The sequence below is a fragment of the Mixophyes fleayi genome, chromosome 8, assembly GCF_038048845.1.
Source record: "Mixophyes fleayi isolate aMixFle1 chromosome 8, aMixFle1.hap1, whole genome shotgun sequence".
Lineage (NCBI taxonomy): Eukaryota > Metazoa > Chordata > Amphibia > Anura > Limnodynastidae > Mixophyes > Mixophyes fleayi.
Window position 1 is genome coordinate 100,820,766 of NC_134409.1, and position 22,052 is coordinate 100,842,817.

At 41.9% G+C, this 22,052-nt stretch overlaps 1 protein-coding gene across 1 annotated transcript in view; it reads right to left on the bottom strand.

The window, feature by feature from the left end:
• FAM83F (family with sequence similarity 83 member F) overlaps positions 1-15,333 on the bottom strand; it is a 47,993-nt gene extending 32,660 nt beyond the window's left edge. The window contains exon 1 of the mRNA XM_075183009.1: positions 14,677-15,333. Coding sequence (XP_075039110.1) covers positions 14,677-15,138 — 462 coding nt within the window. The 5' untranslated portion in view covers positions 15,139-15,333. The remainder of the gene's footprint in view (positions 1-14,676) is intronic.
• Positions 15,334-22,052: the final 6,719 nt, after the last annotated feature.

The following is a 22,052-nucleotide window of genomic DNA, read 5'->3' on the forward strand; positions in this document are numbered from 1 at the left end:
ATGGTATAAATTTATGTAAAGTAAATAGCACAGGACGCTTATTTATATAATTGCAAATGTACTTATTTTTGATATTGTGTGTATTTTGGTAAAGGAAATATCTTTATTTCTGATACCAGGGAAGGAAATTTGTTTTTGTTTTAACTTTGCTAGAGGAAATGCATTATTTCTGAGGTATATACTTGATGCAATCAGCCTTTGTTGAGGAAGTCTTTGTGTATTTTGGTAGGGAAATAACTTGTTTGGGGTTTTGTAATTTTTCTTTGCGAATGTGTATTCTGCAACCGTCTGAAGAAAGGACCCATGTTAATTTCATGTTAATTAGACCTTTTGATATGTGAGGGTCCAGCACCTGAAGGCACAAGAAGGTTTAATTAGACTTACTGTTAGATTTCCTGTGTCAAAAACAAGATGCAGGAAATCACAGCAAGTTTTAGGATATCACAGATAAGTGTAAATATTGTTAGCTTTGCATTACATGTAAATCCATGTTTGGGTAAACACATTGCAGCCAGATACTAAAAATAGCTCAGACCTCATGGCTGGCTTACCCTGTGAGGCTGTGTCCAAAATATAAAAAAAATCACTGTTTTGTCTTGAAAGTTGTTCTTGTTTCATCTAACCTGCACACTGGTACCTTCAACAAGAGTGAGCAAATAAATATCACTTGCTTCAAAGACCTGCTTGGAAACTTCTCTATCCCTGTGACCTACAGATTAGACCCAACTGTAATCTCTTCCCGGCTATTTCTGAGATTGGACCTAGCTTGCCGGTACCACCGCTCTGCCCGCTACCCAGCAGCTCTGGCCAGTGTGATAGGCTAGGGAGGATCCATCCACAGCAACACTGATCCATAGGAAGAGGTCAGGGGTACTAGCCCAGGTACACCAGTAATGGGGTACACTAGCAGCGTCAGTTACCCAGAAGAAACCCGGTACTGGAAACCGGTAAGGAGTCCAGTGGTAGCAGCATTTATAAGCCCTTCCTACTGCAGTTAGAGGGCGCATTTGGGATTACGAATGGGAACGGTGGCAAAGTAAGCTCAGCCAGTTCCCAGCAACAGACAGGGTGGCATAGGTGGTCCATCCTTTCACAGTCACACTTAACTTAACTTATCTAGAATAAATACACAGAGACTGTGTAAGTGGCTAAATAGGTCAGTTTATTATAATGAAAAAGTTGGTAGCAGAGAAAGTGCACTGCGGCACTGCTAACTAATTGATTACCCGAAGCAAGCATGAATGGCGAACTGGCCTTGAATCACTTAAAACTGTGAACTAATCCCTAATTGCTTGGCCGGTGCTAAATCTGGCGTCAGAGTGACTACACCCCCTCTCGACTCACAATGACGTGTCTCCACTAAGCAGGCCAAGAGATCCCTCACACAAGAAAGGACCAAGAGTCACTTTACCTTGAAGGGGACAGTGACCTGCGGATGATTAGCGATAGCGCTGTATCAACCACTGACTGCAGTGCCCTTCCTACCAGCTGTGCCTTCTCTAAAACGCTGTGAAAAAAATGTGGTTTAAACATAGAATTCACATGAGCAGGCCAATCCGTCACCAGGGGTGGGTGGGTGGTATCTTGTAGAGTAGAATGAGGCAGTCTAGACATACAAAGGGGCCTAAATAGGCAACCAGGACACTCCCATCTGCTACTATAGGTTGGCCTGGAACCAGGGACTCTATCGGTAAGTGTAAATTTCCGGAAAGACACACAAGTCTGCATTTAAGTGCTTTCGTCTATAGGGACTCTCTTGTCATTTATCTCTCCAATTTCAATGCAGCGGGTATATTTCATTGGTTTAGGTTTTGGTTTCTAGTCTAGTAACCTTATTCCTGTTTTTTACTACAGGTGTTCATACTGGAGAGAAACACTTTCAAAATACCCCTTCACGTGCTAGATCTAAAGATGATATAATAAATCAGATCATGTGAAAGTCTCTTAACCTGTAAATGTATTTGCTGACTAATTGCATTTGAAAAAGTATTTTATATTACTGACTTGATTGGAAGGAATATGCCAACCTGAACTGATCTGTCATTATGACCAGGGCTCCCAAGAGAAATTACGGGCCCCAGCACAGGAACTTCCTTGGCCACATAAAGGTTAGGGATAGACCAAGCTGGTAACTCCTCCCAATACACAGGGAGGCCAGGGCCACGGTACTTTGCCCCCCCTGCCGAATCTCGATCACCTGATTATAACAGCCCCCAGCTGACATACACTCAACTTATGAGTCTCCATTATTGTAAATGATATTATTTGTACTTATGCAACCTGTGATTACAGTTCTATGTACAGACCCTGCACGATGCTGTCATGGTAAGCATTTGTGGAGCTGCAGACTAGTGATACCATGTGACCCTCCTGGTTCCCTTTTAACAATGTAATGATAATGGACTAGATAGAGGTAAAATCAATCATTTGAAATTTATGTGATTTAGGGTCTTACCCACCCCTGTTACATTAAACATACATTAAACACAAGTGACGCTTTATGTCAAACATGACTGTTTTTGACATGAAGTGGTAATGAGTGTTTGACTTTAGAAGTAAATAGAGCAGGTAGTAATAGAAAAACTGTGTTGCAATTAGAGATGGTCACTGACCCCCATGTTTTGGTTTTGTATTCGGTTTTGTATCTGGATTACCTTTGTGTTTTGGTTTTGGTTTTGCAAAACCGCCCTTGCGTGTTTTGGTTTTGTTTTGCTATTTTCGAAAAAAAATACCTTTTTTTTGGTCTAAAATAACCTAATTTAGTACTCCACCAGTTTCTTAGACATTTGAGGCAATTCTAAAGCTAATAAATTATGAAAAAAACAGTTTAATCCCTGGTAGGCCGTCCTTAATTCGAACACTTGTCTGCAAATTATACAGACAAACCTGGTTGTCTACCTCCTCCATCTTTGATTATTGGCAATGTAGCCATCGTCTTTGGGTGTATATTACACCCTACACTTGTAATTGAATATTAAAAAAAGCAGCCTGCACAGACTGTGGAACTAGAAAGTAAAATTAAATGGACCACAGTAGTTTGGTGGCTATCTATGCCCCACCCCCCCACCCTCCACTTGTAGCTGAATATAAAAAAAGCAGTCTGCACAGACTGTGGAACTAGAAATTCAAATATACAAAGAAATGGACAAAGGCAGTTTGGTATCTGTCTGCATCAGACCCCCCCCCCCCCATCCACTTGTAGTAAAATAGAAAAAAAAGCAGCCTGCATAGACTGTAGAACTAGAAATTCGAATATACAAAGAAATGGATAAAGGCAGTTTGGTATCTGTCTGCATCAGATCCCCTCTCCACTAAGAGTAAAATAGAAAACTATTCAGCCGTTATATAATCTAGAATATAAATAGAAATTGAGAAAGGCATTTTGGTATCTGTCTGCATCATAATCATCAACATCCTCATTAGCGCCCTCGTCACCTCCACAAATCTCTCCCTCATCCTCTTCTATTTCCAAAGTGGCATCCTCAATTTGTGTATCAGCGGCTACACTCGGGCTGTTCAGGTACACATCAGCAGAACTGCTGAAAGGGCCCTTCTTTATGGGTACACTAACAGAATGCTCACGATTAGACATACCACTGTTGGATGGACTCTCCACAGGGATTGGTGTCATTTGTGAATCAGAGCAAACATTATCCTCTAATGCCTTACTGTTATCTTGCAGCTCGGCTTTGACGCATAACAGTAGTTGTGCACCAATTGTAGGCTCGGTAACTTTTTGGGATCTGCCACTAATAGCCAAAGGTGAAGGCCTCATTCTCTCTTTGCCACTGCTTGTGTAGAATGGCATGTTGGCAAAAATTTTTTTATCGGCACTTAACTTTTGCTCAGTAACTCTTCTTTTTCGCTTCAACACAGTAAATTTTTTGTGGGTTTTTGTTTTTTGGACTGATTTCGAAACACTCTGTAGTTTGACATCGTCTTGCCCACAGGACGTACTGGGAACCCTAACATCAGGACTGGTGACAGAACCTGGTTGCTCATTCTGCTCATATGTGGACTGCTTTGAATCCATTCTCAGCCCAAAGCACTTGTAGTGCTAAAAATTATTTGGTAAGATACTGCTGACAGATAGTAATTTTGACAGCCAGAAATATTTATGCACAATTAGGGGGGACACCCCAAAAGCACTGGGGAGTGCCAAATATTGAAAAGAAAAAAAACCTCTATCCTCCTCTCTTCTCTAACGATTTTTGTTACAACAATTGGAAAAAGAATATTGGATTCTCTGTCCCTGCTCTAATCAGCCTGTGACTACACCCTGCTCTCTCCCTCTGTCAAATGGCGATGGATTGCTGTGGAGGCGTGTATTTATAATCTTGAAGTATCCCGAGCCCCGAGATCTGACGACGTAACAATGACGTTCGGCCTCGATTTGGATTCGGAGTGGGCGGGAGAGTACCGAGCTACTCAGCTCGGTACTCGGATACCCAAAGTTCGGATGGCTTCGGTTCTTGGGGAAACGGACCCGGCCATCTCTAGTTGCAATGCACATGCTACTGGCTGCAATTGCAAATAGCAGCTATGGATCCATTGGGTTCCATTCTCAAACTCATGAATATGGTTATACTAGGTGTTAAAAAATGCTTGCAAAAGCATATATTTTGATGCCATTTGATAAGAACTTTAGTGTTCTGCATATGTCACCAGTCAGGAAGGAATTTTTATATTAATAGATGTACACTTTTTACATAGTGTAGCAGCTTTAATTATAAAACCTACATTGCCGACAATATCTCAAGCATTTGACATGATCTACTGCATGGAAAGTTTTTGGTTTTATGACCAAGCTCTAATTAGATAATATTTTGCTATTTAGAGAGTTTTCTCTTTTAAAATTAGTGACAGTGGGCTAGTGCTAGTAAGGCAAAACCATGTTGCATTGGAGGGGGAAGTAAATTTAAAATGTGATGCCAGATTTATAGTTGGGGTAGGGCATGTCCTAGATCAACTTTAAATTTCAGTGTACAAATAAGCTATCAAGTATTTGTGTGCTGCATGAGAAAACAGCTTGTATTTTCCTTATGTGCAAAATAATAAACTAATTTGCACCCCTTGCATTGCAACATGGTTTTATCCAGAAAACTTGAGTAAGAAAACTTACTCAATATTTTGGTTAACTTTCCTTAATGAATCAGGCCCAGTGTGTTTTTTCTCCCTGTTCCCAACAGCTCCATAGCTTATTTAATGTGCCCACACACTGGCAGATCCAGTTGCTTGACCAGAGTGATCAGGTCTACAGTGGCTATAGTTTGTATTCAACACATTTGCAAGTTTTACGTTTTATTTTCTTACATCATGGAATTGAAATGGATTGATTTTGGAATACATACCACTGATCAACACAAACTACTCTGAAATGTTAAATACAAAAAACAAACAATAATTGATTAAATAAACATCCAAAGATCCGTCTCCTGAGATGCTCTCCCCATAGGATTGAATAGCTAACACCATCTTCACATGGTGTTAGTGATCAGGTTCAAACTCCCAAAAGCTAAGCTTTTTGGAGCTTGATAAATTTGCCCACACCGCAGTCCCCATTGAGTATTATGAGGATTGCTGGATTGCGTGGTACTTTGCCTAATGTAGGAGATATCTGTGATATCTCCTCGTTAGGCTTTTCTGAAAATACCATTTTATTAAAAAATGCCTAAACCAGCCGGAAAAAGCAATTTCCACAAGGTTTAGGGCTTAATAAATAGGCCCCTAGGTTTCTTGTAGTCTACAGTTTGTTTAGCTCTAAGATTTGTCTATATATTCTCCTGTCCATTTTGCCGTCTACTTTCACAATTTCTGTCAAAGTTTTCCAGTCCCTGAAACCACCGTACTTCAGCGATAGTGTTCTTGGGATGAGGCTTTCATCAAATATAGCACCTACCATTGAGACCAAATCTTGGTCTCATCAGACCTTAGAATCTTCCTCCACTTTTTATGTTGGTCTATCACATGCTTTCTGACAACCTCTAAGCAAGATTTCATAAGAAATTAATATGTGGATATGACCATACCTGCTGCTATTTAAATTGCAGTCTGAGTGGGCATATACAAAAGGTATGTTATATGGGCACTTTGGGCACTCTGAAACCTGTATGTACTCTATTTTACCTGCATAAGCAGGTCTGTCTACAGTCACAATTTACAGTAGCTAGGAGAGTAGTGGCTTGCTAGGAAAAAGACATGGTTTCGCCCAAAATTGATGTGGCATGGTGGGCCAGTGGTTTGGGCTGATCGGAATCTGGTTTGGCTCATTGGGGCGTAGCCCAATATGTCCTGATTTTCCAATTGGAGATGCACATAGCAGACAGTATAAACATTGTAGTTTTGCAAGATTCTAACTGCTTCTACATTGTCATGTAAAGTCCCACCCACCATGTGACATCAGCAGGGGCTTCTTTCAATTTGATCTTTCATAGGATAGCTGAATAAGCTATTCTGTGCACAAAATTAAAAACAGATCCATAAAAATTTAAATTTAATACTAACTGCTATTGTAGTTACTAATTGATACAGTTTAAATAGGAGCTTTTAGCAGTACAAATAAGGGAGACCTATTTGAGGTTAGAGTACCTTTAAACAGCATTATAAAACAAGTAATTCTATTATGACAGAAGGTAAATTGGCAGTTTTTTAAAAGTCTTTACACCTTAAGAGATATAAATGGTATACAGTTACAACATGTAGCAAGACAGGTGTTAAAAGCATGCATTTGCTTAAATATACTTAAAAAATTGCTATAAATCCATTAAAATACTTTTAAATAATCAATTTAGAAAAAGACTGTGTTTGAGACTCAGATTCAGGATCCCTGGACTAGCCATACATATAGACTTCCACACACAAAGCCTACAGATTCACTTGAAAACGCTACTCAAATATGCATGTATAAAGCCTCTTACCACAGGTGCTTGCATTATGAATTCTACACATGGTTTTAAACACATATAAACGGACATCACACTAAAAATCATTGTTCCAAGTGAGTCCATAACTATTTGAGTTTGTATGTTTGTATTCTTGCTCCATTTCTATGCGAACATATATGTGTTGGATATACCGTATATACTCGAGTATAAGCCGAGTTTTTCAGCACATTTTTTGTGCTGAAAAAGCCCCCCCTCGGCTTATACTCGAGTGATGCTCCAGGACCACACTTTTTTACTCTACATCCCCGAGTTTCACATACCGCGCATGCGCGGCCAGCAGCGCTCATCGGAAGCAGTCAGCAGGGAGGTCACACTATGCCCGGCGTCCAACCACGCAGCCTGACCAGAACACCAGCGCCCGCCTGAACCCCATCATCAGCAGTCGTCCACGGGCAGACCGGTTCACACCGCACATAGCCTCTACGGGACCCTACACAGCATCCAAGGCATCCCGCATGATGGGAAAACGCGTAGGATTGGATTTTACACACTCTGTTTGATCGATCAAACCCTCTTTTTCATATGTACTTGTTCTATGAGAGAATCGTAACTTATCCGGGAATTACTCGTGCAGTACGGCAGCCCATATATCTCTACCATTTCTCTGCATTCGATTACCCAGACTTTATGACATCAGCTGATTTGGATAGGTGGAGACTCTATACAGCTTTTCATTACAGCCGCAGAAGCGGCGTGCTTATCCGGCAACTACTTTTTACACAAAGTCAAGCTATAGTAAGTTCTTTTCCACAACTTTTATACTTTTTTACTGTGTTGGAAGGTTGGGGCTACGGATCCCTCCTTTGCTTGGATCGAAAAGACATTAAGGGATTTTTTGATTGGAGACTTTGTGACAAGATAACCGTTTTATCCCTGCACTTTCCGGATCCTCTCTTATTGTTTTTATTGGATTTTTATTGTTTTTATTGCAATTCATGCTATCTGGCCAGAAGCATTACGTACTATAAACCTTTACATACTGTGTTTTGTTTGTTTTTGTTTAGCGCCCAGGAGTTTTTCTATGCTTTAATGCATTTACCACCATCTAAAGGTAATTGCACAATATCGCCACATCTGCAAGTCTGGAAATCACTACCTTTTAAACATTATTCCACTTTGAACACTATTCCACTGTGCACCTATAACGCCTACCTTGCAGACACAAGTACTGCAGATCCATCTGTTTATCGGCACATCCAATTACTATTTCAGTAGCAGTATTACTTTTTTGTTTTCACATATTGTTTGCTTGTTTTCACATACTGTTTTACTGTATACCACTGCATTTATCCAGTGTATTATCCATTTCCTCGCCCATCACCTTAACACCCAATCTCGCTGCTTCTAATGAATATGTGTAGTGGAAGCATGGGGTCTCAGCTGAATGTATAAAAGTAAAGTAAAGTAAAAAAAATTACCAGTAGCTGCTGCATTTCCCACCCTAGGCTTATACTCGAGTCAATAAGTTTTCCCAGTTTTTTGTGGTAAAATTAGGTGCCTCGGCTTATATTCGGGTCGACTTATACTCGAGTATATACGATATGTTATTACTGGTGTTAAGTGGGTATATAGCCTTATACTGACCATGGGTTCCATTCTGACAGGACAATATCTATGTGGAGTGTGTATGTTCTCCCTATGTTTACATGTGTTTCCACCAGATGCTCCCGTTTTCTCCCACTCTCCAAAAGTATTGGTAGGTTAACTGGCATCTGACGAAATTAACCTAAGTGCTTTTTTTGTGTGTCCGTGTGGTAGGGAAAATATGTTGCAAGATCCACTAGGGCGAGGACTGATGTAAATGATTAAATATACTCAGTAAAGCACTAATATGTAACAGCTACATTAATAATGTTTATTAATATAATAATACTCACCATTGGTGCCTCTAAAGTAAATAACATGGGCAGTTCTTCTTGATAAATATAATGTATAGGATAATCTGTTGCAAACCTTTCAGTGGCTGTTTCCTTTTAACACCTCACATAACCAGCGATGCAGCATTATTAATGTGTTTCCATTTGTAAAATCTACTTAAGAGTCAGGTTAAACTGGTTGTTCATATCAAATTTGCCTTTACAGACCGAGCTTCAAAACCTGATTTTCTAATGATAAACCACTGTTTCTATAAGGGAGATTGTGGATTCCAAGATAAATCTTTAAACGCTGCTCAATCTCAGGCAAAAAAAATAATAATTTCATATTAAGGGATATCCTGGGACAAACTCCCAAAATATTACTTTTCCCGATTTTCCTATGTGCAGTTGACTTATTTGTCTTAATTGAGAATGCCGAACTTTTATATTGTCTCTACATGTGCTCAGATATCAGAAACCATACCCGCCAAGTGTTACATTACAATGTTATGTCAACTGTGGTGCCATGTTGGTATACCCATGATGCAATATGGTAGGACTACCTACTAGACATGGTAATAATAAAATTATGCTGGATTTTAAATAATAACCTTGAATAAAGGTGCCCATACATGGTGCAATTATCACAGCAAATTAAGCCATTTCTTACCTAACTGGACTATCAGTTTAATGGGGCGAATGGTTGTCACCCCAGAAGTAGTGCTATGAAGGATTCTACAGGCCCGATGGTATAGCAGAGAGACAAAGGTCCTCTCAGTAGTTTTGGAATAAAACAAGGAACACAGGGCTAAAAGTGCATAAACTCGTGGGTTTATTCTCTTTGCTTGTGGCTTAAGGTTTTACCGCAGTAGCAAATAAGTAGCGTTAGTGTAGGGAAGTAATACCACTATACCATCAATATGCAATGTTATTCAACATGTCACAAAATAAATAACATTTTAGGAATCTTGTTTCAACAAAATAAACAATATGCAAACATAAACCACTACAACACATAGGCCACTTACTTTGAAGTTAGGCACTGTGCTTCAGTAAAATGAATTTCACTGGATACATTCTTTTGAGATACAACAGTTTGCTAACAAGTTAATTAGACCATTACACTAATGGCTGCTGCAGTAGATTAGCTAGACAAATTAATCACAATAGACTTTTAGTGCAATTATGCAACACTTATCACACAATATCAGTAGAGATGCAACAAGGATTAATCCGGCTTGTTCAGGTTAGATGCTTTTTGTAGAAATGACTGTAAATTAGGGTCACTTTACAACAGATAGAACTCATGGGGGTAAATTGTAATCCGCAGGTTAAAGCGAAGTTTCAGCTGGACCATGAAGCTTATTTACTTGCATAAGATAAAATCAGTAATCGTTCTCTCCCAGCAACTGTAGTGTTAAATATCTTGTAATTCTCTCCTCAGCAACCAATTTAGACAGGTTCACAATAGAATCAAACTTCTGATGCAATATAGACAAATTTTTGTGACAAATAATTTCTCTCTATATCCATTGCACACTGCGTCAGCTTGCAGATAACTTTAAATACAGCAGATTTGGCTGGAATAAACTCTCCCTTTAGACTGTAGCATAACCTTTCAATAGCAATATTCAATTTCCTGATCAGAGGTTTTAATAACACAGTTTGAGGTCTCACTTGTTTGACTTAAATAACTTGAACACAGCAAAGCAAAATAAACCATAAACGTATCTGTCTTATGAGTCCTGCTGACATCTGATAGGCAGTGGCAAGTTGGGTCTTTTTCCTGTTTCTCCATAGATGCTTCTTTTATGCAAAAATCCATTAGGGCAACAGTCCAGCACAGGCACTCAGTGGCTCCTTTTTTCCAGACAGCAGTCACATACCACAACAACCCACTAGCTTCCACCAGTCCATTTTTGACTCCTCCCCTTTCCCACAAAAATCTCCTGGAGCCTTCATTCTGGTGCCAAAATGTCAACTTCTGCAGGCTTTTTACAGTGTCTAACTGTCTCTGCATGCTTCCAGTGCAGTCAGGGGCTCTAGTGAGCAACCTGGGGCTGTAGTTTGCAGATTGTCCATCCCAAAATGGCCAACACAATTTGCACTGAACTTCCCAGAGGCACTCTGGGGAACTGTAGTTTTCTGAATGAGTGCATACAATAGTATACCTGTGATTTGCAGGGTATTACTTCAATCCAGATCAACATCTGACAGGACAGAGATGGTTGGTAAATTTGCTGAGACAATGATTGTATTGTATATCATAGTGCATGCAGTCATTGTCCGACCATGCTAATAATGACATGAAACACACTACTCTGCGCAAGTGCATGGTGCAAAATAGGACGAGACCCGATCTACAGCACTGGAGCAAAATTCAAGTGTTTTTTTTTGGAGTGAAAATCACACAATTCTCCCTCCCCTCCACAAAGCAAACAATGCCCATAAAAATGTGCCCTCTCCATCCCGTTATCTTATTTCAATAGTCTTTCTGCGCAAAAAATAAAATCTCTTTTTGTAGTGCTCTGCAAAATGAGGCACGTTGGTACAAGCTAAGAATGACATCACTCAGAGCGATACTCAGCTGACGATATTGGCCTATTGCGGTAGGGGTTTATTTACTGCTCCGCTGGTCCAGTCTCGGGATATGTGCATGAGTGACCTGGCTACAGTTCATGCATGGCATTTGAACTGAAACTATAGGGTTAATTTTGTCAGAAGCCAATTATCTTAATACAAGATGAATTACATAACACACACACACACATTTTGATTTAAAGCCAAGAAATATGATGTGTTCTTATCTTGTTAGTAATTATATATGTGTAATACTTATTAAATATCACTCTCCTGGATTAATGGGACCCTGACACTTTAATAAGGATCTAAGTTCCTAGTTTCATGGGGTTCCCTTATAAAAAGGAATTATACACTGGTAAAGGGCATGTCAGAGCATTGAGAGAAACCAACAGCTACTGACAAGCTATGCTACCCCTCAGGGAGAATAATTTATTTTCCACAGCCATGCTTTCCTTTGTCAAGCATCATATAAAACCAGTTCACATATCTGGCGTCACTGCTATTGAAGACAATCTAAAGGTGAGGGGATTAAGGGCATGTTGTTGCTGGCTCTTTATCAGGAAAATGAAGCCTACTCCCAATCTGAAACCAAAGCCAAACAATAGTGGGAGTGGGAAACATTAAAATCAGACGCCAGTAATGGTGAACAAGGGGAAAAGAGTACTAGAAGCAACATACTTACTAAATGAAGTCACCCGATTGTGACTATTCTGTCTGTTTCCAGGAAAGGGAAGAGGAACTTTGAGTATAAAAGGTTGTCTGCCCAAATAACAGGGGCTGGCTGGACTGTGGTGCAGGGGGTCTGCTCCCCTCCCCCCATGCCAGTCCCATAGTGGGCTACCTTATGCTGGGTCACTGGCCCACCTGTATTTTTCCCCGTTAAATTCTTCCTAAAATGTTGCTGAGTTGAGAGTCACCCCCGGATTAACATTTGCCAGCCCTCCCCTGCCAAAGAAAACATGTTTTCTTAAATGTACAACAACAAAATAAATGTGATGTTTACAGTAATATAGCTGCCAGAAATACATATAAGAGAAAATGGTTTTGACATTAATGTCCCTTTAAAACTTGCTCAGATGGGAATGGGCAGGAGAGTTTACCATGGACTGGTGCACTTTTATCTGCTTCACAAGTGACTGACAATAGGCAGTTTAAGTAGAACAATGAGGAAATTACCAAATGAGACTATTCTACTGAACAAAATAAAACACAGAGAAAAGAAAATCAAAAGCAAGTTGCATTTTACGACTCTTTACCTGACAAAGCTTAACAATTATCCCGAGGCAATGACACACCCGTAAATACTTAATTTATACTGAACTTCTTCCTTCTTGCGCTTTCGTTGGCTGTCTCCACCCCCAGCTCATTAAAAAAATCTTGTTTTTTAAAAGGAAAAATTGCTTTGTGGATATGCCATATTTCGATGATCAAAATTACACTTAGCCCATAATTACAATTAAGGATTTATCCCTCCCCCACCCAGGATCGCCCACCTTCCTCACACATTCACCTGTTTGTTCCAAAATTAACCCCCATACAAGTTTTTTACAGAACTATTGTCAGATGACCAACTTGTTACAGGCATAGGATGTACATGTTTACCAAAAATATGGTAAACATGTAGGCAGACGCTATCATTTCCCTGCTTCATGATTCTCAACTGAGCAAAAGAAAAGTTATGTCACCTCTTTTTCTATGGTCTATATAATAACAGTTGTCATATGATCTAAAGAGTCACGTGACGCAAGCATCTGGAAAGTCCACAGCTCTGATTAATATAATTTAGCACAACACTGCAAGATTGTCTATAGTACACTTATTTCATTGGATTTATATGTATGATATACACATGTGAGTAACAATACGTGAAGTTACTGGAAAGTCCGAGACAATGCTGCAAGAAAATGCTTTTATATAGGGCAGAGAAGTCCCAGGTAAATCCCGGGTAAAGGGTATAGGATATATTATTTCTGGACGTTCACAAGTATTTTTAAGTGATTTTATCACTAAGCACTGACAATATATTATAACATCAGTAGGTATAAACGTCACATGTATGGGCATTAAATGTACAACAACCAGTTTCTTTATAGACAGTCTGGGAATTCTGCCAAACTCAGTTTAAAACTTTTTTTACATTACTTCGTGAAACTGGGAAGTGATTGTTAAGCAAATAACTTCTGATGCATGTTCATGTTTAATTTACATGTAGCTGAAGAGAAATGATAAAAACGCCTAGGAGACAAATATCACCCAAATAGAGGAAGTATATGATGACAATAGCATTTTTTTTTATTAACAGAGCTTCTACTATAGTCATTGGTGATTCCAGAACATAATATATAAAACCCTGTAATAAATCTAGACGTGTCACAAAGCACAGCACAAACAGTTCCTTAGTTTAGATAAAATGCATCAGGAAGTGAAATTCAATAGAGTAGTGTTTGCCAGTTATTACTGACAGCTCCAGGTTAACCCCTTCCAGAGCTCAGGGTTAAAAATACACAGGCTATTCTGATCACTGGGAAAGTTAGATACTTGCAACATTGTATTAAAACAACAAAAGAAAGGAATATATAATATATATACATTGAGACAATAATATTGATTTTTTTCATTATAGATTGTGAAAACAAACACAGACACCTTAGCATATAAACAGCCTATATCAAGTATATAAAAAACAATCCGAATTAAAATTTTAATTTAAAAATCACTGGTGGGCATACTTGTTAATCTGGCCAGGAAATATAATACCTATATGAGATTTTGTACCCTATGATTGACTTTGTTCTTTTTTTTTTAGAAATGCTGTATAGTTCTGTACTTCATTCACTAATTTGTATACATATGCATATGACAGGCAAGAATAAACCCTTTCACTTCCAGACATGTCTGAACAAATAGGTCACAGGGCACCCAGCCTTTTGTGTGCAAGTTTAACTCTTCCTCACTTGTCCAGACAATACCCTGCTGTGCTAGACTTTACATGAAATAACTCGTTTTCGTGAATATATTCATTGCCCAATGAACCAATGAACATATCTTGTTATGTTAGACTATGACTTAATCATGTAACATTAATATTAATCATCCGATTCTGTCTATTTGATTACGCTGCTGTTTATGAATGTCATAAAATATAAGTACCTGGTGGACATGTATTCCAATAACACGAACTACTGCTTTGCTAAAATACTCCTTCCACACTAAAGTGAAGGTGTATATAAATCCGTAATACAAGACTTTACCCCACCTAATTGCTGCAGAGCAGTGTGGTAATTCACACTTACCTTCTTTGCATTCTGGATCATATCCCTTACAACAGCCTTTATCGTGGGGGCATTTTCCTTAGGGGGGTGGGTGTACACCAACATCTGGCTGACCCCTCGGTAATACCCTTTCTCGGCCCAGCCCAAGTCCAGAGGTGGAATCTCTGTGTCGGACAGAGCAGGCCAGTATTGCAAGGACACTTCTTTCTTGGTGTCCTGTTTGTTAGCCAGTTGTTTCGTTTTCTTTGGACTGTCTGTTTCATACTTCTTAAAGTCACTGTTCAGTTCTGAGAGCTCCTTGGTAGATAGGAAATCTGTCAGCTGCTTGACCTTAATGTGCTGTCTGTAGGACTGGACCCCATCATTGACCAGAACCTCTAGGCACCTCCTCTGGTCCTCACTATAGTAGAAGTGGACCATTTTCTCTGTGATGTTTTCATTGACATGATCGTCTCTCAGGCACATTAGCTGTGACTCAGCCATGTTGGTGTGTTCTCTCCCGGGCTGACTGTTCACTGTCACTTACATCGAGGTGCTGGTGGTAGGCGTGAGTTCACCTGAGACCCAACCCTCACCTTATCAGCCAGTGTTCAGATTTTCTCTAGCTGCCAAATGGAACACGTAGCTGCATCCTGAAAACAAAACCGCAAGTTGTTTCACTGCACCAAGGAATACTGTATGTTAATCTACGGTGCCGGATCTATGGCAGCCTTTCAGAATTGTATAAATGCTAAACTGCTGCATTGAGTCATGTGCAGAGATAAGTAGGCTGAGTGGCTGACAGGAGGTTTCAAAAGTTATCTCGGATTTAATCTTAGTAATAAAAGCACTCTGTTGTCAGAACCTGGTTGTACATGGTAATAAAGAGTGGGAGAATGGTTGGTATGTGTTTGATTATACTAAAGTCGGCACGGGGGATGGTCTCATCTGTCTTAATTGTGCCGATTTTTGCTGTCAATGATAGACTTTGCTTCCCGTTGTGAATCTGTGTTCACTGATAAACCAAAATCACTTGTAAGCATGACTTATCCAATATGCAGTATATTACAAAAAAAATCATATAAATTGCATACAATAACAACACGATATTGCAAAACAGTTTGTTTTCTCTACATACACAACAAATCAAATAGGTCCTGCACTTCCTAATCATTAAAAACTAATATATATATATATATATATATATATATATATATATATATATATATATATATATATATATATATATAAAATGTTAAGGAGCAATTAGAACTACCTGCCCCATTTGATTTATAAATCTACACTGCCTCAAAAACCCTGCTACATTTGACAGTAAATTAATGCAGTTTGTTATATGTTCTGTTTTTCATTCATTTGCATACACACACAAGATCTGCTCTCTACTTGACTGACAATATCCTGCTCCTCTCTTCATAATGGAGATTGAATCACTGGGGGTCATGTTTTTGAAACTGGACATAATAGCATGGGCTGGCTGGGCTAAAGGGGATCTGTCCCCGGGTCAGTCCATAGTGGGCTACCTTAGGCTGGGTCACTGGGCTATTTGCATTTTTTCCATTAAAATGTTCCTAATAGGCTGCTGTGCCGAGTCTTGCCACCGGGGCTAAAATTTTCCAGTCAGCCCCTGTATCACAGTGTCAATTAGCACAGCAAATTGAGCACTGTTTTGCTTAATGTTATGTTTTGTGGTAGATTTATCAAGCTTTCTAAAACAATGATAGGCAACCTGATACACTTCAGGGGCGACATTGGCAGCCCTCTAACTTTCAAAGGGGCCAAACATTACACTTAATCTCAGTAATACAATATTTCAATACATTTATAAGAAATTGACATCTATCTCATAGTTGCCTACTCTCCTGGAATGTCCGGGAGTCTCCCGAATTTTTGGGAGTTTACCCGGACTCCTGGTAGAGCAGGGAAAGCTCCCGCATTATGCCCTCTTTGTTGGTGAAGTGGGTGGGAGTGGGGCTAAATGCATCATCATGGCCCCGTCTCATGTTTTAATAGGCTGATATTGATAAAGTTTGACAGGGACGGGGCTTAATGACATGACCACGTGGCCACACCCCTATGACTGAATCCCCTCCTGAAGATCATACTGCCAAAGTTGTCAAGTATGATCTATCTGTAATAACTGCATATCAACAGAATTTCAAACAAGTGGTACAAGCTATAGGAGACCTCATCTGAAAAGCAGGAAGGAGCAGGGGGCCACAGGGGTAGGCTTGGAGGGCCGCATGTGGCACTAAGGTCCCCTGTTGCCCATCACTGTTCTAACAGAAAAAGTGGAGATGTTTCCCATAGCAACCAATCATATTCTAGCTATCATTTATCTAGCACATTCTAGAAAATGATAGCTAGATTCTAATTGGTGGCTATGGACAACAGCTACAGTTTTCCTTTTTAGATGGTTTGACAAATCCACCACTTAGGAGGTTATTTATCAAGACCCCTCTTTAATAAAAAATTTCTATCGCTGCTTATGCTTATCTTCACTCGAGGCAATTTACTTATAAAAGTCACTGGGAGAGCTGGACCCACAGAGAAGAGCCATTAACTCATTACTACAGTAGCCAAAAAAGTTATCCTGATCAACTGGACAACATCTACCCCACCCTTTCTGGGAACAGTTAAAACTTTTTTAACTGTGTCACAAACACGCTCCCAGCTGCCATGACTTTGGGGTGTTTGCTGTATGAGGTCACACACGACTCCAGCCCGCAGTCTCTTTCTACCTATCACTAGAGATGCTCAGGCTCGGTTCCCCAAGAATGAACACACCCGAACTTAGCAGATCTGCCCTCTTAGCAGATTTGCGCACACACGGAATAGAAAACGAGGCAAAAATGTCATCGTTATGTCGTCAGATCTCGTGAGTTTTCGATTCTATAAGTACCCGCCTCCAGGGTGATCCAGCGCCATTTTAAAGAGGGACACAGAAGGAGTAGCACAGTTCTTGGCAGTCTCTAGAGCAGTTGGGCAGCGTCATAGGTAGAAAAGAAAGAGGAGGGTAGCAGTGTTCTTCAAAGTCTCCAGTGACATCCAGGAGAGCTCCATTGCTCTGTAAGCGCCTGCGGGGAACAGGACAGATGCACACAGAAGAACTTACTTTGTGAACGATGGTCATCTCCAGTCCGCTTCCGATGTCCCAGCCGCCGTCCGATCCCAGCAGATCAGCAACCGCAACCCTTGTCACCTCCAACCATGACCATCTAAGAAAGAGACAGAGATTACGGCCGTGCCTACCAGGAAAGGGCTGTCCGAGAACACGGCAATGAACAAAGACACTCTCAGTCCAAGCTCACTTGCCGCCTCCTCACTTTGCTCTTGCCAAGGCGCGGGGGACTACAGGCACTTGAGACCAGGAACGGTCCCGCCTCAAGTACCTCACACACCTCCCGGTGAGGGACCAACCGAAAGGAGAATCGAGCGTGATACTCACCGGGACACTCCCACTTCCGATCCTGTTCTCCTACACCTCCCCGACACCTGCGGATGACAAGGAACACACAGCCTCCCTCTGCGCTATCAGTGAGACTAAGGAGTGCACCCACAATACTGAACTAACTACAACAGCGACCCGAACCTAACAACGCTCTAATGGTCGGCAACGCATCTAAACTATACAACTCTAAACACTAACTGGGTGTGGTGCACTAACGGGAAGTGTTCACTAACCACTACGGGGAACACCAGCCGGTGTTCACGGACTATACCGGAGGGCGGTTCCTAACCCCCTCACCCAGGTCGTACCAAGGAGAATGTCTCCTTACTATGGGGTCACCCACGGACCCTAAGGACCGGCTGCACAAGGCCCGGCTGAGGCTCACTCAGCATACTAACCCAGGAGTCAACTGCCGCATGGAACAGCTGATCGAAACTGAACCGCCCGACTGCCTTCACCCGGATATCGAACACGTGTCCTTGCACCCGGAACCGCCAGATAACCTGCATGGAACTCGGGCTTGGGGACCCTCAACCAGAACCACGGGCCGCCCCTAGAACTGAATTAAACTGTGCTGCACTGCCACTGACTCACTCAGTCACCCCCTCTGGAAACCAGTGTGACCCCAGGGACCTACGGGACGGGAAAACTATGTGTTTTCTTCCCTGACTATGTGTAAGCTGGTAACTACACTTGTCCCCACAGTACGGGTTAGTACAGGACAACACAGGAAACAAGAGTCTACCTTTAATGGGGGCCTGACGTCTTGCACCTGGAAATAATTATGTTGCACACCAAAAATACAGTATGTAAAGAAATACTCACCGCACAGACAGAATAAATACAGTAATACAGTACTTTGCACGCTACTCACCAGAGTACACAGCTGCTAGCCAACCAGCCGGTTGCTACAGCACCAACAGGAGCCTCTGCTCTACTGTACCTCCCACTCTCAGTGTACTCACCTCACGGGACCGCGCCCTACACTCACAAAGCTCTCACGCCTCTAACACACCACCAGGGCCTTATGCCCTACTCACCATGGGCCTCTCTGCCCAGCTACATACAGAGCCTTGTGCTCTGTCTATGGGCCTTAGTCCCCTCTCTACCTTGGGCTCTGAGCCCACTACCTAGGGCCTTGTGCCCTGCTACCTAGGGGCATTAGCCCCTGCCTATTCAGGCCTTGTGGCCTCTCTACCTCTGGGCACTCGCCCACTGCCTAACAACTAGGGCCTTGTGCCCTTTACAGACTGTGGGCTGATAGCCCCCTGACCAGGCCATGTGGCCTCTCCTATGGCCTCTAGGCCACTACCTAACTAAGGGCCTTGTGCCCTTATACACCTGGGGCTCTAAGCCCCCCTGCCTAGCTAACTAAAAGGGCCTTGTACCCATTTAGACTATGGGCTGCTTGCCCAGTACCTAATAGGGACCTAGTGCCCAATGCCCTGGGCCTTGTGCCCCTACTACTTGTCCCACGGGCCTCGTGCCCGACCGTGGCCACGGGCCTAGTGCCCGACCGTGGCCACGGGCCTAGTGCCCGACCTAACGTTGTGGGTACTTACCTGCTCTGCGCAGGATACTCAACTTGCCATGCCATCTTCCTTCTTCTTTTCCGGGTCTTCCAGACCCTCCAGCCGGCGGCGCCTCTTCTCCAGTTCGGCAATGTTGAAGGCTACTTGGCGGGGGCGCTCTTAGCCCTTACAAGGGCTCCCCGCCCACGATCTCTGCTACGGCGTCTTGATTGAAGTCTTCGGATGGCAGGGTAGCTCGCAGCCCTTGCAAGGGTTCCCCACCGCTTCTGTCGCTGCTGGACGTCTGGTCTTCTCCTCCGCCGACGGACTTCTGGTGAAATGGCGCCAGCCGGCGATATATATACTCGCCGGCGCGGCGTCAGCACCAGGTGCCGCCGCAAGCTCTGATTGGCTCGCCGCGGTGCCAATCTTTCAAACGGCCGGCCTGAGCCGCGATTGGCTCGAATATCCGGTCGCTGATTGGCCAGTGGAGAAAGATGAACCCTGATTGGCTCATCACTCCTCCGCTGCCCAGACCTGGAAGAAAGAAGCCATACTCACCGCTGGAACGCTGGATTGGTGAGTAGAGTCTTTTCCCTTCTTTCTTCACCCGCTTGTAAGGGACAGGAACCAGGGAGATCTTCTGTCCCTCCAGGGACACGGCAGCGGCGGGGATCTTCGCCCTCTTCACGGGCACCGGATCCAGGGCTCCCGGGGACACCCTTACAGCTCCATTGCTAATTGTCATTGCAGAAATAGAATTAATAGGTCTGACAAGCTTGGTCTTCTAAATCTGCATTCACATTGTACTATGTTACATAGATAACACACAAAGAGGAGAGCTCAATTACTAATTGTCATTGCTGAAATACAAATAATAGGGCAGGCAGTCTTGGTGTAAATCTGCAGTCACATTGTACTGTGTTATATAGGTAACACACAAAGAGGAGAGCTCCATTACTAATTGTCATTGCTGAAATACAAATAATAGGGCAGGCAGTCTTGGTGTAAATCTGCAGTCACATTGTACTGTGTTATATAGGTAACACACAAAGAGGGGAGCTCCAATGCTACATTGCTAATTGTCATTGCTGAAATAGAAATACTAGAGCTGGCAGGCTTGGTCTTCTAAATTTGCAGTCAAATTGCGCGGTGTTATAAAGGTTACACACAAAGAGGAGAGCTCCTTTGCTCCATTGCTAATTGTCATTCCTGAAATAGAAATACTAGGGCTGGCAGGCTTGGTCTTTTGAATTTGAATTCCAATTATATGGTGTTATATAGGTAGCACACAAAGAGGAGAGCTCCATTGCTAATTGTCATTGCTGAAATAGAAATACCATGGCTGGCAGGCTTGGTCTTATGAATTTGCAGTCAAATTGTACAGTGTTATCAAAATGGATTCACAGTAGTACACAGAAAAGCAGGAGCACCAAGCAGCTGCTGGCACCAGTCATGAGGATAGTAATCCCTCTACGTCATCTGCTAAAGCCTATGTTAAAGTGCATAGTGTTTGTAAGTCAGGGAAGCAAAAATGTAAAAAAAACACCTTTCACCTTTGTCAAGAAAAAAAAGACCTGTAACTATCAACATCCAAAGAATGGTGGGGGATTAATTTTAATTTTTGTGAACTGTATAAAGACAACAGTTTTATTAACAAAGAACAACATTACTTACAGAAGTAATGTAAGCATGGATGTCTAAATAGACCGTGTATATGTATTACCTTCCACTTTGCTTGTGTTTCATCGAGTGTTTGTAATCTGCACTTTACGTCAAAGATACCTAACTTGTCACGGGCACTAGGAGTCTTTACCCAGGTATCACCAGATGATGGACTTACCAGAGCAGTATAGGTGGTAATATGGTACTCTGGTAGCGGGGTGATAACGGAACAGGAGACAGCAGATGGTAAGAGAATGCTCGTGGAAAGTCTATGACTAGCAGCACTGGTAATATATAGATAATTGTACACGAGGAACTGGATGGACAAGGAAACGTGAGGGTAGTCAGTGGTCTGCGGATAGCAAGTTGTACCACTGCTATAATGAGGAGGAATGTCCAGAAGTAACGAGGAGGTGATGAGAGTCAGCGGTCTGTGTCTAGCAAGTGGTACCGCTGTCTAGGTGAGGGAATGGAATCCAGGTGAAGGTATCCGGGAAGTCAGTGGTCTGCGTTAGCAAGTTGTACCACTGCTCTGTGAAAGGATACAGGAAACTGGTGACTCAGGAAACAGGGAACAGTGGTCTGCCTCTAGCAAGTTGTACCACTGAAATATATATGTGAGGAGGAGCTCGGGGAGGTAAATGCAATGCAGAGTATACACGGGCACACTGAACTTGATCCCACGATGATATGCACAAAATAGTAATAACTGAACAGCATTGCACAATTATACAAAGTCACAAGAACTATCCAGGCAAAAAGGTAACACAGTC